At 42.9% G+C, this 14,050-nt stretch overlaps 1 protein-coding gene across 1 annotated transcript; it reads right to left on the minus strand.

Annotated features, from left to right (window-relative positions):
* Positions 1 to 4,626: 4,626 nt before the first annotated feature.
* Positions 4,627 to 11,353, minus strand: LOC103375455 (disco-interacting protein 2 homolog C-like; the record flags this gene model as incomplete). Its single annotated transcript, XM_008305754.1, has 7 exons — positions 4,627 to 5,090; positions 6,405 to 6,528; positions 6,608 to 6,782; positions 7,882 to 7,956; positions 10,725 to 10,782; positions 10,872 to 10,933; positions 11,183 to 11,353. Coding segments are annotated over 7 exons (918 nt in total), but the record flags the coding sequence as incomplete, so codon positions are not given.
* Between the last annotated feature and the right edge of the window lie 2,697 nt (positions 11,354 to 14,050).

Consider the following 14,050-nt stretch of genomic DNA (forward strand, 5'->3'; position numbering starts at 1 on the left):
ACAGTACAGAAACATGAAAGTCGAAACAAAACAGGAAATAAAGGACGACCAGTCTGAGTTTTAGCCAATCAAAGCACTTTATTGCACTGTATAGTGTGACGGTGAGCCAGTAGCAGGCTCTTATAAAAGTGTCATTTAATCTTTTTATCATGTGTACAAAACAAGTCACACACACTTGTACCGTACAAAATCAACACTATTTACATACAATATACACACACACACTCACACACACTCACACACACACCATGCAGTCTCTCTCCCATCCAGCCCCGAACACACACACACACACCAGTCCTCCTTTGGGTTTCTGATGGGAAATCCTTCTTCATCAACATCCTCCACCTCACACACACACACACACACACACACACACACACACACACTCCCTCAGGGACTGAAACACGACCGCTACGCTGCTACCAACGAACCCAAAGTTAGCCAAACAAGCGCTAAGCAACTCCTGATATGCATAAAGATTTTTTTTTCTTCTTCTTCTTCTTTTGATTAAACACGTGAAGAGAGAAAAACAAAACGAAACCAAAGAAGAAGAGCGATGAGATGACGTCACACAGCGATGGAAACCAACGACGGCTTGTTTTTTTCTTCTAAATAACTCTCTGAATAAAAAGGTTTTCTTTCTTTTAACGCCACCTCCTGCAGGAGAAGGTCGCAGCGATTCCCAGAATTCACAGTTTGGGATAAAACTTTTCATATATTTTAAGTATCTACGTTATAATCTGATAGAACTTCACTACATCTGACTCGGTGCACATTAAAGGTGGGAGCTGCTGCACCGAGGCCCAGAGGATGGACTTTACTCAGGATTCCTGGTGAAAAAACAGCATTTTTCTTTGGGGTTTGAATGAAATAGATCCTCCTCATAGACACTTTGCTGCAGGATTCATTATTTCAGATGATTCATCTTCTTGTTCTGCAGCGACTCGTATTTAAATATTGAGATAAATGAACCAGGAAGCTGCACAAAGCTGCCTGATGCACTGCAGGACACTAGAACCTCCACAAGGTGGCAGCTGGTGAATAAAACTGTTTGTTTTTCATGGTCACACCCTTGTGAGGGAAGATGATGAAGATTTATCGAGCTGACAGACTGCAGATTTCAGAGGTTGTGCATCGTGTTCCTGCATCTTTAAATCTAATAAATCTGCTAAAAAGTCACTGATGTGTTTAAGTTTCTGCACAAGACTGAATGTTATCAGCAGTTCTTGGTGATGGGTTCAATCGCACTGATAAAAGGACACAATAGTTTGTCCTAGTCAGTAAAAATACACGAAAAAGACGTTTAATATTTTAATCAGGAGCAGCACAAAGTGTTCGCTGCTGTTTGTTGTTTTGGATAAAAATCACAGAGATGTGATGAAACGTTCACATTAACCCTCTGAACCCTAAAACCTGCCAGCGGGTTTACAAGTCGTGTTATCTTTATAAAAAAATCTGCAAAATTACATCATTTATTAGTGCAAGAAATTGTAAAAACAGAAACAAGCGTCAGATTTTCAACTTTCCGACGGTCCTTGAAGTAATCGTCGACCAACTCTAGAATAAAACTCATTTTATTCTACAGCTTAATTTAAAAAAAATCTCTAAAAAATAAACGGTTTACACTAAACGTATTCTACAAAAAATGAAATATTCTGCTCTCCTCAGGGCAACTGTGAAGCCATTAGTGACTCAACTGTGACCAACGGCGAGGAGGCAAAAATTTAAAGAGTTTTCGGCTGAACTGCAGGCTGTGTTATAGTTAAAAACACAGGTAGTTCAATATGTATCGTATGTGGAGCTATTATTTATAATTTAATGTTTTTGTAACATCTTGGGCATCTTGGAAAAATGTTGGACAGTTTTTGCATAATAAATAATCTGAAAAAGGTCAAGTTTAGTTTTTCTTTTTTGATGATTTATGGTGTTTTCACTGTCGTACTGCAAAAAAAATACAGTTCTGAGTCCTCTTTCCTTCTCATCATGGTTGTTCTGTTTAAACAGAAGCTCAGGATTTTATATTGCCGTGAAAAAAGAACCCACAGTGAGAGAAAAACACCCAGAAACCACTTCAGAGTTCAGAGGGTTAAAAACGTAGACTAGAATTTGAGTAATAAACACATTTAACTGATTAAATACTTGTGTTTTGTTGTGATGCAGCAGCACAGCCTCACATTAGAGAGACGGTGATAATCAGAGGACACAATCAGGAAACCTGGTGAATAGAGCAGGAGCTCCACAGCTGGTTTTTGCTGTTTGCTGATGACCTCAGCTGTGCGCTATGCACCCGCAAGAGTCCTGCAGTAAAGAGCATCCTCTGGGATTATTGCTACAAAAGGAGCTTTTCAATGTAAACTTTATCTGGAGTTCCCTTTTTGTCCCCCGACAGCCTCCAGATGTTCCTGCAGCTACGTCTGCATGTACTCGACTGGACCGCGTTAAAACGTGACCGACGAGCACGGCGGCGCTTCTCGGTTTGAGCTCACATCACACGAGGAGGCGCCAGTTCACAGTAATTCATAATAAACGTCAGAAGACTCGTGTTTTGTTTCTGCAGCATCATTTTGTTTGTCTTTTATTTGCCCCATTAATCATCTCGCGCCCCCTCAGAGGAGTCCCAGCAGTCGATGTGACGAAAACACAAAACTCCCCAAACCGAGTAAACGTGATCTGCAGCAACACCTGGACGGCGCCGGCTTCGATCCGAGACGCAGAGCTTCCCTTAAACTCCCTTTAAATAACATCAATAATATATTTCTTTCGTATTCACACGGTAGTGCACTTTGCTCGACGAGATGCTTTGGGTGCTTTAGGGACTGAACTTCACAGCTTCACCGCCAGAAGTTCAGAAACAGATTGGCCGACTGGCATGACGAAAACAATCGCTGTGCATGTTAAAAGATTAGATTTTGCAGAAAGAACCTGCATTACCTGACATTTGTGGTGTTTGTTTTCTGCTAGAAAGTTAAAAACGAACCTCGAAGATGCAGCTAGAGTCAGAAAAAGATGCATCAGTGCAGATTTTCTTTCACTCTGGATGCTGAAAACTCACAAACCTGCTTTTTAATGGGTTTCTGGTTTCAGTTTTAACAGGTTCAGCTCCATAAAAATGCTTAAACCTGCACAAATAACCTGCAGGTTAAAGGTTTTGCTGCATTTTTGCTTTAAATTTTACAGAACGAACGCGCTTTTGCTGTAAATTTGTGGTGTTTTTTTGGCCAGGAAGTTAAAAAAGAACCTAAAAAATGTGTCTAGATTAAGAAAAAGATGCATCAGTGGAGTTTTTCTTTGACTTTGGATGCTGAAAACAAACACACTTGTTCTTTAGTCGGTCTCTGCTTGAAGTTTTCTCCATAAAAACACTTAAACCTGCACAAACAACCGCAGGTTAAAGGTTTTGCTGCATTTTTGCTTTAAATTTTGCAGAACGACTTGCATCATACTTACATTTGTAGTGTTTTTTTTTGCTAAAACGATCACAACAAACCTTTCAAACGTGGCTTTTCGTAGTTTTTCTTATAGTTTGGACACTGAAAACTCTCACAGTTGTTCTGTGTTTTAATGGATTCAGTTATTGTGCAGGTTTTGCTTTAAATCATACATAAAGAACTTGCATTGTACTTAAATTTGTGGTGGTTTTTTTTGTATTTTGTTTTTTTTGCCTTTCAAACGTGACTAGAGAAAGAAAAAGATGCAGCAGTGTAGTTTTTCTCACAGCTCGGACGCTGAAAACACGCAGACGTTCATTTTGTGGGTTTTCTTCCTGCGGTTCCGACAACAGGTTGGACTCCACAGAAACGTCTGAACATCGGCGCCCGATTCACGCCGGAACTACACAACACGTCCCTGTCGCACATCAACACAGACGGATGAACACACTCCGCACACACACACACTGACAGACACACACAGGGTGCAGGTGGAGAAAGCTGCATATAGGGGCTACTACACCTCACTGTGTTTTAGGTACCTCTCCATATAGATTATTATGTCTATGTACAATATTTATAGTTTTTACAATAATCTGGCTGCCCCTGTTCTAATTTTCGAAATAATACCACAAATCTGGGATTTTTTTTCTTTTTTCCGACCCGACCAGTAAAACATGATGACAGATACAGTCTAGTATTTTTTTTTTCTACTTTTACCTCCTACGACGGCCGAACACAGTGTTCCCCTCTAAGGCTTTCTACAGTGACGAGCTCCTGGTAACGGTCACGAGATTGAGCGGGGGTGTAAAAAAACAGCCAACCAACTAGTCAACCAACCAACCAACCAACGAGGCCAACAACCAACCAACCAACCAACCAGCCAACGAGGCCAACAACCAACCAACCAACCAACGAGGCCAACAACCAACCAACCAACCAACGAGGTCAGCAACCAACCAACCAACCAACCAACCAACCAACGAGGCCAGCAACCAACCAGCTAGTCAACCAACTAGTCAACCAACCAACCAAACAACCAACCAACCAACGAGGCCAGCAACCAACCAGCTAGTCAACCAACTAGTCAACCAACCAACCAACCAACCAACCAACCAACCAACCAACCAGTCAACCAACCAACCAACCAACCAACCAACCAATCAACCAACCAGTCAACCAACCGGCACAACACGACTTTAAAGAAAACAGACGATTTAAGACCACACCATATGCAGGTTCAAAAATACAGTACATCTTGATTTTGGGAAATAAATGAACAACAACGGCAATATCCACAGCATACAAACGCATGCTCGCTCGCTCCCTCTCTCTCTCTCCGTCCTGCACACACACACACAAACACGCACCCGGACACACACGGTAACACACACAGTAACACACTCAGGCTACATGTTGTAGGCCACGTAGATGGGGTCTAGCTGGTCTTGTAAGAAGCCGTCGCGGAGGTGCATGCGCTGTTTCTCGCCGCGCGAGTTGATGGGGATGACGCCGATGTCCGTCACCACGACGACGCCCACGATCAGGTAGTGCTCCTCCAGCACCGCCTTGGTCACCATGGGAACCAGGTCCAGGGCTTCCTGCTCGGAGCCCTCCAGCTCCACCACCACCACCAGCAGGTTGGTCCAGGGGAAGACCGCACTGATGGACAGAACCAGCAGAACGCACGTTAAATGTGGATTATTCAGGTCTGATGGCTGATATGTGGACAAAATATACATGAAATATTCAAACAGCACGTCATCCATAACTGGGCTTCTTCATTAATGAGGAATACTATGAATACAATAGATGTACAATAGAAATATTCAGCAACTTCAGTGATCAGTCTTGGTGATGTAGAAATGTTCTGAGCTTTGTGGCCTCTTAACCTCTCATGAGTGATTCTGATTGACTACAGCTGCTGACACCATCTGATCCACTCATTAGCCACAAACTCTACAGTGGGGAGTCCAAGGAGCTCAGCAAAGATCTGAAGAAGCAAATCATTGACTTGAACCAGTCAGAAAGTCACTTGGAGCCATTTAAAAGCAGCTTCAGAGCCCAGAACCATCAGTTTGTCAGCATAAACTTCATGGTCCAGTTGTGTTACTGCCACCATCAGGAAGGAAACACAAACTATCAGCTGCTGCTGAGAGACGACTGGTCAGGATGGTCCAGAGTCAACCAGGAACCAGCAGGAAGCAGCTCTGGATGGACCAGAAGCTGCTGGAACACAGCTGTCAGTGTCCACAGGGTCTGACATCAACATGAGCTGAGAGGCTGATGGAGAAGGAAGTTCTTCCTCTAGAAGCAGAACCTTAACGCTCCACTGAAGTCTGATCACATGGACAAAGAAAAGGCCTTCTGGAGGAAAGTTCTGGTCAGACAGAACACAAACTGAGCTGTTTAGATATAGAAGGTGAGGCCTTTAACCCCAAGAACACCAAATCTACCATCAGGCATGGAGGTGGCAGCATCATGCTCTGGGGAACTGGAGCTTATACAAAGTAAATGGAACAATGAAGAAAGAGGATCACCTCCACATTGTTCAGGAGAACCTAAAACCATCAGAAGGTTGATCTTGGACACAGTTGGATGTTTTAACAAGATAATGAGCCCAAACACCTCAAAGTGGTGAAGAAATGGTTCAATCAGGCTGGAATGAAGGTTCTAGACTGGTCTCCACAAAGTCCTGACTGAAACCCATCAAGAGACAACGACTTTAGTTTGACTGCACCAATTCTGTCAAGAGGAGTCAAAGATGCAACCAGAAGCTTGTGGACGGAAACCAGAAGACTTTGGTTGTTTTTTGTGACAAAGATTCACGTGTTTCCGATGAGTGGAGTCACTGGAAACTCAAGGCTGCCGTGATACAGATGGTGTTTTGTTTGCGACTCTACATCCTGATATCATAACAAAGTTCCACATGTTGCCCCATTAGGCTTCATCCACCACCGTGTCACATCCACCCACCACTCCATGATGCTCTTGTGCGCGCGGATGACGGAGGTCTCGATGTCGATGGGGTGGTACCTCATCCCCCTCAGCTCCATGGCCTCCTCCAGAGCTCCGACCACGAACAGGGCGTCGTGTCTCTCTGTTCGGACACAAACGCTCACAGTTAGTCCCGCTGTGGCGGAAGCACAAAGCGAGGAGGTGCAGGAGACGGAGCTTACCTCCGTTGGCGTCGGTGAGCTCGGTGCGACGGAGGAAACCCAGGTATCCGGTTCTGGCCCAGACTGTCTGAGTGTCTCCGAAGCTGAGCCTGGAGTTGAAGTGGTCCGACTGGAGGACCTCCTCGCCGTAGCCGCTGTAGTAGCCGCTGCCGTTGTGGGCGCTGTGGACCCAGATCTGCAAGAAGAACGGTCTGGAGATGAAAACACAGCTGCAACGGAGGCAGGCAGCAAGTCAACAGAAATAGAAAAGACAACTAAATTAGGAGCGATGATGGATCAAGAAACACAAAAAAGCAACTTTAAAACATAAAAACAAATAATAAATGTTCAACTCTAACAAAAATCAGTGTCATTTTTGCAGCATTAACACATTTTAATCTATGAATTATGACTATTTAATACTTTTATAAACCCTGCAGCATCAATTTTTCTACATAAACAAGAATCTGTACAATATTAATACTTCTCTATCAGTATTTCTACTCATGAAAGAATCTGTAAATCATTATTCATATGTGCAAAATTTTCATTTCCATCCTTTAGGAATGTTATATTTTATATTTTCTGCTGATATTTGCTAAATATTTGCTCAACTTTGCTGCTGTAACGATGCAAATGTTCACAATGTTTGATTAATTCTGATTTATCGTGTAGTCATTTTGTATGAATGTTGCTTATTGCAAAAGTTTAGATGAAAATTAATGCACATAAATGAATATTGCATGAAAAAAAGTAGTTCAGTGTTTGTTGGAACTTGTCACATTTTGGTACGTATGTGTTCAGTGGCTTTTGGCTGCTCCTAATAGTCCTAATAATTCATATTTATTTTTTATTTTAGAAAACGATCTGTTTTGGTGTTCTATACCATCTTCTTTTGTTTAAGTTTTATTCTGTCTTGATGTTTGCACATAATTTTCTGCTGCTTCTCTGATAACATGTGCAGCACTTTGGTTAGTTTGTGCTGCTTTTAATGTGCTTCATGAACAAATTTGAAATTAAATCTTTAAATTGTTTTTTTCTTTGGAAGATTGTAGAAGTCAAAAACACTCAAAGAAGACAAAGAAAGGAAACGAAAAATGTGTAAAAGAAGGAGAAAGTCTGACAAAGAACAGGATAAAACACAAACGATGCAAATAAAGGAAAGAAAACAAACCACGGAAAAGAAAATTACAGATAAAAGAGGCAGAGAAAGCTGCTGTTGAGGGAAAAAGCTGCATAAAAGTGAAAGAATGGGAACAGAAAACAAAGAGATGAAGCTGCTGGCGTATGTCGACCTCTCCGAGATGCGAGTCTCCCAGCGGCCCTTTGGTCTCCGGGTTGGCGATGATGATGCGAACTCCAGGCAGGATCTGAAACACAACCGGTCGCCATGGTTACGCCTTTGATTCCAGCATGAATGCGACTCCACAAATAGACGCAGCTGTTTACGTTTAACACGCTGTCACACTTTAGGTTTCAGCCGCGAAGCACATTAAAGGAAGAAATCAGAGTTTCCGCCATAAACACAACAAGAAGCTTCAGAAGCCTCGATGGACCGGTTAGTTTTTCTTTTTTTTTTTTCTCTCTCCTCCTACATGCGGTGAGTCAAAATCGGCAGCGTTCTGATCGATGACCAGCCCTGAAACATGACGTCCTCCTTTTGTGTGTCAGTGTGGGGGAAGAACACGCCGGGAACAAGTCGTCAAGCTCCGAGAAAAGATCCGTCGCCTCAACGCTCCCCTCGCAGATCAGGACTGGTCTTTGAATCATCCGTCTAACAGCTCGTCTCATCTCTCAGGGCTTTTGTAGATAAATGAACGTTCACACCAAACGAGTTGAATTTCCTCTGCGTTTCACGCCATGGCAGACTTTTAAATCTGGTTTCTGTAGCGACGGTAAAAGACGAAGACCACAGTGCCTCATATGACAGCTCCTGAGTGATTGTCGGTTCAACGAAAACAAAAACTGGGACTGCTTGAATTAAATTAACAGCAACATACTCAGTAATTGAGACATTTGGAAAAAGCAGTAAAAAAATTCAGAAGCACAAAATAATGCAGTTCCTCTAATGGCCACTAGAGGCTGCTTCTAAAAGCAAGTCGATCCCCATTGACCTCCATGTTAAAACGTCCAACTTTAAAGCAGGAAAAAACACGTTTACAGCCTGAAACTGAAACAGTTTTGGTTTTTATAGATTATTTTCCCGCTCATGACATCTGTAAAGGGGCTGAATGTTTATATAAGTCACCTGGTTAAATTGTATTGAGGCTTAAAGTAGGAGAAGGAAATTCCTACTAATGTATCTCTGTACCCAGTTTCCTTGTTAACTTGCCTTTAACGTGTTCCGAATGCACAAACCAAGAGGATTTCCTTGTTTAAAACTGTAAAAAAGCAAACAAACAGTGAATGTCTGGGAGTTTAAATCCTTTTCTGGCACCTTTAACATTTGCAGCCTCACCTCTCAGAGTGTGAACGGTTGATCTGGAACGAAAAAGTCGCAGCAGATTTACAGCTTTTCCAACAAGGAAACTGACAAACGCGGAACTTCGACACGTCGCCGTGCTTCAGAGTTATAGAGGCCATTAACATAAACCGTCCGACTGGTATATATTTAGACTCTCTGCCGTCACTTCTCCTGCTGACCTCGCTGATGGAGTTCGCCCAGTTGCTAAGAGCCCGTTAATGAGAGCGAAGTAAGTGCTGCTCAGCCGTCGGACGACTACAATGTGATTTGTTCCTGCAGATCAGAGGCGCCGCTGCAGGACTCAGTGTTTGGTGAAGGATGACTCGGCCTGCCTCGGCTGCAAATGTGACTTTTTAAGAAGCTTTTCTGGGACTTTTTCACATCTTTATCGAGCAGACGGAGCTGGAGGATGGAGAGTGAGAGAATTACAAGGTTGGCTCACTTTTATTCTGAAAATCTGGAAAATAAAGAGTTTCTGCAGAGATGTTCTGATCCGTTCAGCCTTTGTGAGGTTGAATCCAGATCATTTCTCATGTCGACTTCTGCGCAACGACAAAAACAAGCGTGTTGTTGTTGTTATCTGCAACTTGTTTGTCCGTTTCATCTTAAAGCAGCAGAACATTTGTTGTTTTTTAAAACCTGCTGTAAATAGAAGCTGGACTATATCTGCTGGATGTGGGCGAGGCCTTTGCTGCAGGTTGTGATCGTTCCCTCCTCTGCCATCTGCCAGCCTTTGATGAGTAGTCGCAGGGCTTTTTTTTCTTTTTTTCTGGCTGGTTATTTCTAAACCAAGAGGTAAATAACTTCATATCTGGACAAAACAAAGAGCAGCTCTCTTGTGATAACAGGACAAACATGTGAGTGAAAGACTTTTTGTTTCTGGAGATAATAAACGCATCATTATGAGACAACGTGATGCTTAAAGCTGAGGTAGGCAGTGTTTGTTTTAGATACCCATAATCACCATCCAGTGTGTTGTATTCAGCTGGTTGCAGATGGAACTAGACTCCATCTGACTTTTTTTTGAGCGTCTGAAGCATAAACAGACACCAGAGCTGCAGGATTTTCCCCTTTTCCTTTTCTGCCCTTTTCAGATTTCTGCCGACTGCAGCTTTAAACAGTAACCCGACAGCAGCTGGATCTGTTTCTGCTGACGTCCGGCCGGTTTAGGTTTGGATGCAGAAGTGAGCTGCAGGGTGTGTTGGCGCAACCTTTAGAAAGAGTTCTGCCTTGTTCCCCCTCAGTCCTCGAATCTGCAAGCATTTCCAAACGTGGAGAACGTTCTCAGGCCTCCGTGTTCTGCAGATTTACTAACGGGCGAGCTAACGTGCCTGACAACCGTCTTGGAGGCTCGACGTGACTCTTTTCTCCCACATGTCCTCAGACAGAAAGGGATGAATCAAAGCTGCCGTCTGATTTGACTCACTGGATGTGGGAGGACGAGAGCAGAAATAGTCCTGCAGATTGTGCCGTCATTCAATCTGCGTGCCGTCCTGACATCTCGTGTCTTGTGTAATTTGTTTTTTGATGGTGAGCGCTCAGTAAAAATGACTGGTTCTACAGAGACAGAACGTTCCAGGGAGGTGAAACGGTGTTTAACTGAATCTATTTCGATGTATTGGCGTGAATATTTTAACCACCATGCAAATCTGGATCTGACACATTCCCACTCACCTTGCCAGACTCCATGAGGGGCAGACTGTGAGGAGAACCTCTCTCCACCAGCCGAACCCTGACGGACACAAACACACCAGCGTCAAAATGTTGCACAGCGAGGAAGGACAAGAAAACGTGACGGATGGACGGATGGATTGGTCGTACCTGTCGTGGCGCAGCGCCCTCATGTCTACATACACAGTAGTGGGGTCCGGTCCTGACGTGCCCTGCAGCCAATCACAAACAGAGAGCATGTGATCGGTTAATTGAAATAAATAAATCACTTCTTCAAACCCACTTGCTGTTATGTGACGTTTACTTTTAGCTTTGATTAGCTTCAGTGTTGCACAGTCAGAATCAGCTGCAAAGGTTCACTGATAACATCACTGTTTATTTTCTCTTTAGCTTCGTTGTTGTTATTTCTTACACGTTTCGTCTTCTGCATGTCTGAAACGTGCGGTTCAGTTTGTCTGTACCTGCAGGCAGATGGCCAGGTTGACTCTGCAGCCGAAGGCCGTGCTGACGGATCGCGGGTGGAGGCCGAGATCTTTGAAGAGCTTCGAGAAGGAGTGAGTCAGCGACATCCGAGGCCTCTCCTCCGCCACCACGACACAGGCCCGGACCCGGGACAGATCCAGACCTCGAGCCTGAACGAGAGGAAAAATATTCCCATCAGACAGAGGAATGAGGGGCTGCTTCACATCTGTGGGAGGGTTTGCGTCATGAGAATGTCTGGTATGTACAGCGCCTATAAAAGTGTTCAGCCTCCCTAAAACGTTTCATCATTTTATTGGTTTTCAACATTGAATCACGGTTCATTTAATCTGACTTTTTGACACGAATTTACAAAAAAAAAACAGATTTCTACAAGATAATGTCAACTAATTAAACATATAAAATGCAAACAAATGATGCAAAACCACCTTTACAGTGACTTAATTCAACACATGTGCAGCCAAAAGCTGCTACAAGCCACTCAGCTAGTGAGATAATTTATCAAAATATTTATAATAAATTTTGACTAGAGCTCATCAGGAGGCGTGTGGGAGAAGAAAACGCTTTTAAAATGAAGTTCTTTTGACATCAGACTAGATGTTAAGTTTGGCCGACACCAAACACTCCACATCATCACAAACACACAAACCCCATTGCAAAGCAGCATCATGATGTGAAGCACGGTGGTGGCAGCATCATGATGTGGGGATGCTTCTCAGCAGCAGCCTGGAAGGCTTGTAAAGGTAGAGGGTCAATGAATGCAGCAAAGTCTAGAGAAATCCTGGAGGAGAACCTGATGCAGTCTGCAGGAGAACTCTGACTTTGGTGAAGATTTGTTTTCCAGAAGGACAATGAGCCGAAGCAAACAGCCAAAGCTCCACAGAAATGGTTTAAAGACAACAAGGTGAACGTTCTGGAGCGATCAAGTCAGAGCCCAGACTTGAAATGAGCTGTTTGCTCACAATCCCTGTCAGAGCTTGAGCAGTTTTACAAAGAAGAATGAGATCCATCCACTCAGGCTCCATGCTGTCAAAAAGTGTCGACTAAACACTGACTTGAAGGAAGTGAAGACTTCTGCAATCACTTATTTTATGTATGATATCATTAACTGAGCAGCATTTCTTTGCTGGAATCTGTTTTCACTTTGACATGAAAGAGTCTTTTGTAAATTATCGTCAAAAAAACAAAAATTAATTGAGCATGATTCAGTGATGAAAAGTAAAGAAAGGGGTGAACTTTTAAGGGTGGGTGAATTCTTCTTCACACACGTATGTTGACAACTGGAGTGAGAAATTGTCAAACATATGTGTTCTTTTTCTTTTCTTATACACTTTCTGTCTCTACATCAGTGCAAAAACAACCAAATCCCATCTGGTCCACATGCCGCCTCCAAAAAAACTGTAAATAAAAACCTCTCAAAGGAGTCACAAGATCTGTTAAAAGTTTCTCTGATAGAATCAAAAACTTTGATTCGTCTGTAGCTGCAGAAGAGTTTTGTCAGAAAAAGCCACTTTTCGCTCTGCTTTTAGCTTTCAGTCTCCACGGAGACCCAAAGACAGATAATCACTAAAATTAACTCGGTGGCTTCCATCAGCGACCAATCAGAGGCGAGTCCAGCACTCAGACGGCGCCTCGGGCTCAGCAGACGGAGACGGAGTTCATTACCGCTGAGTGAAGTCAAACAGCGTCTTTGTGGATGTGTGGACTGGCGGAGACGGCGTGGCTTTATCTGCTGAGCTCAGTCCACCTGCACTGATGCACTGAAGTGACCAGAACAAATCCTGGTGCATCTTCTGACTCCGTGAGCTCCTGACAGGTCACTGGACTTCACTTTAAGGACACAGTCACTGGTAATCTGTCCAAAAACTGCAATTTGGAGGCTGAGCAGCGACAGTATCACTGAGATCTGCTGCTTATAGGCGGCTTCTGACTGCAGGAACAAACATTTACAGGATCGGCAGAAACTGGACGGAACTCCAGTTTTATAAACACAAAGTAAACAGAACAACAGAGGTTTGTTGTGTTGGCGTAAATATTGAATTTCACACTGAAGATGGTGACATTAGAGAGAAGACAGCAACTCCACAAGCACATCGAGAGGTTGGAAATAATTGTGCTTCCCCATCCGAGTTTAGCCAATCAGCATTTATCGTTTTCAAGTTTAACCAATCAGCATTTATCGTCTCAGAGTTTAACCAATCAACATTGTTCTTTTCCGAGTTTAACAAATCAGTTTCTGTCTTCTCCAAGTTTAATCAGTTAGCAATTTTCCTTTACGAGTTTAACCAATCAGCATTGTTTTTTTCCTCCAAAATTTTAACCAATCAGCATTTGTCTTTTCCAAGTTTAACCAATCAGGAATCGTCCTTTACAAATTTGACCAATCAGCATTTGTGCTTTGCGAGTTTAACCGATTAACATCAGTCTTCAACACGTTTAACCACCCAGCATTGTTTTTTCCCCCCAAAAATATTAACCAATCAGCATTCTTCTTCTCTGAGTTGAACCAATCAGGGTTGAGTCCCACCCAGCAGTTTGTCAGAATTGCTCAGAAACTCACTTTCAGGTTGCTTCATTGATAAAACGTGAGAATATTTTGCGTTTTAGGGGTAAATCACGCTTGTAGTTTGGTTCTTTTGCTCTGGACCAAAGCAGAAGTTCTACATTTTTAACATCGAACCAAAAGATCCAAAACAAAAACTACACAGATAAAGTCACAATCTGATTGAAGAGCTTTTATGGCGGATTATTTTGAAACTTGACGAACTACCAAAACACTGATATAGGATAAATATAGAGGCGAAATGCACTGACTTGTGTAGCTACCATATATATGGTGGTGTTTTTAG

This window comes from Stegastes partitus, unplaced genomic scaffold, assembly GCF_000690725.1.
Source record: "Stegastes partitus isolate 25-593 unplaced genomic scaffold, Stegastes_partitus-1.0.2 Scaffold2602, whole genome shotgun sequence".
Lineage (NCBI taxonomy): Eukaryota > Metazoa > Chordata > Actinopteri > Pomacentridae > Stegastes > Stegastes partitus.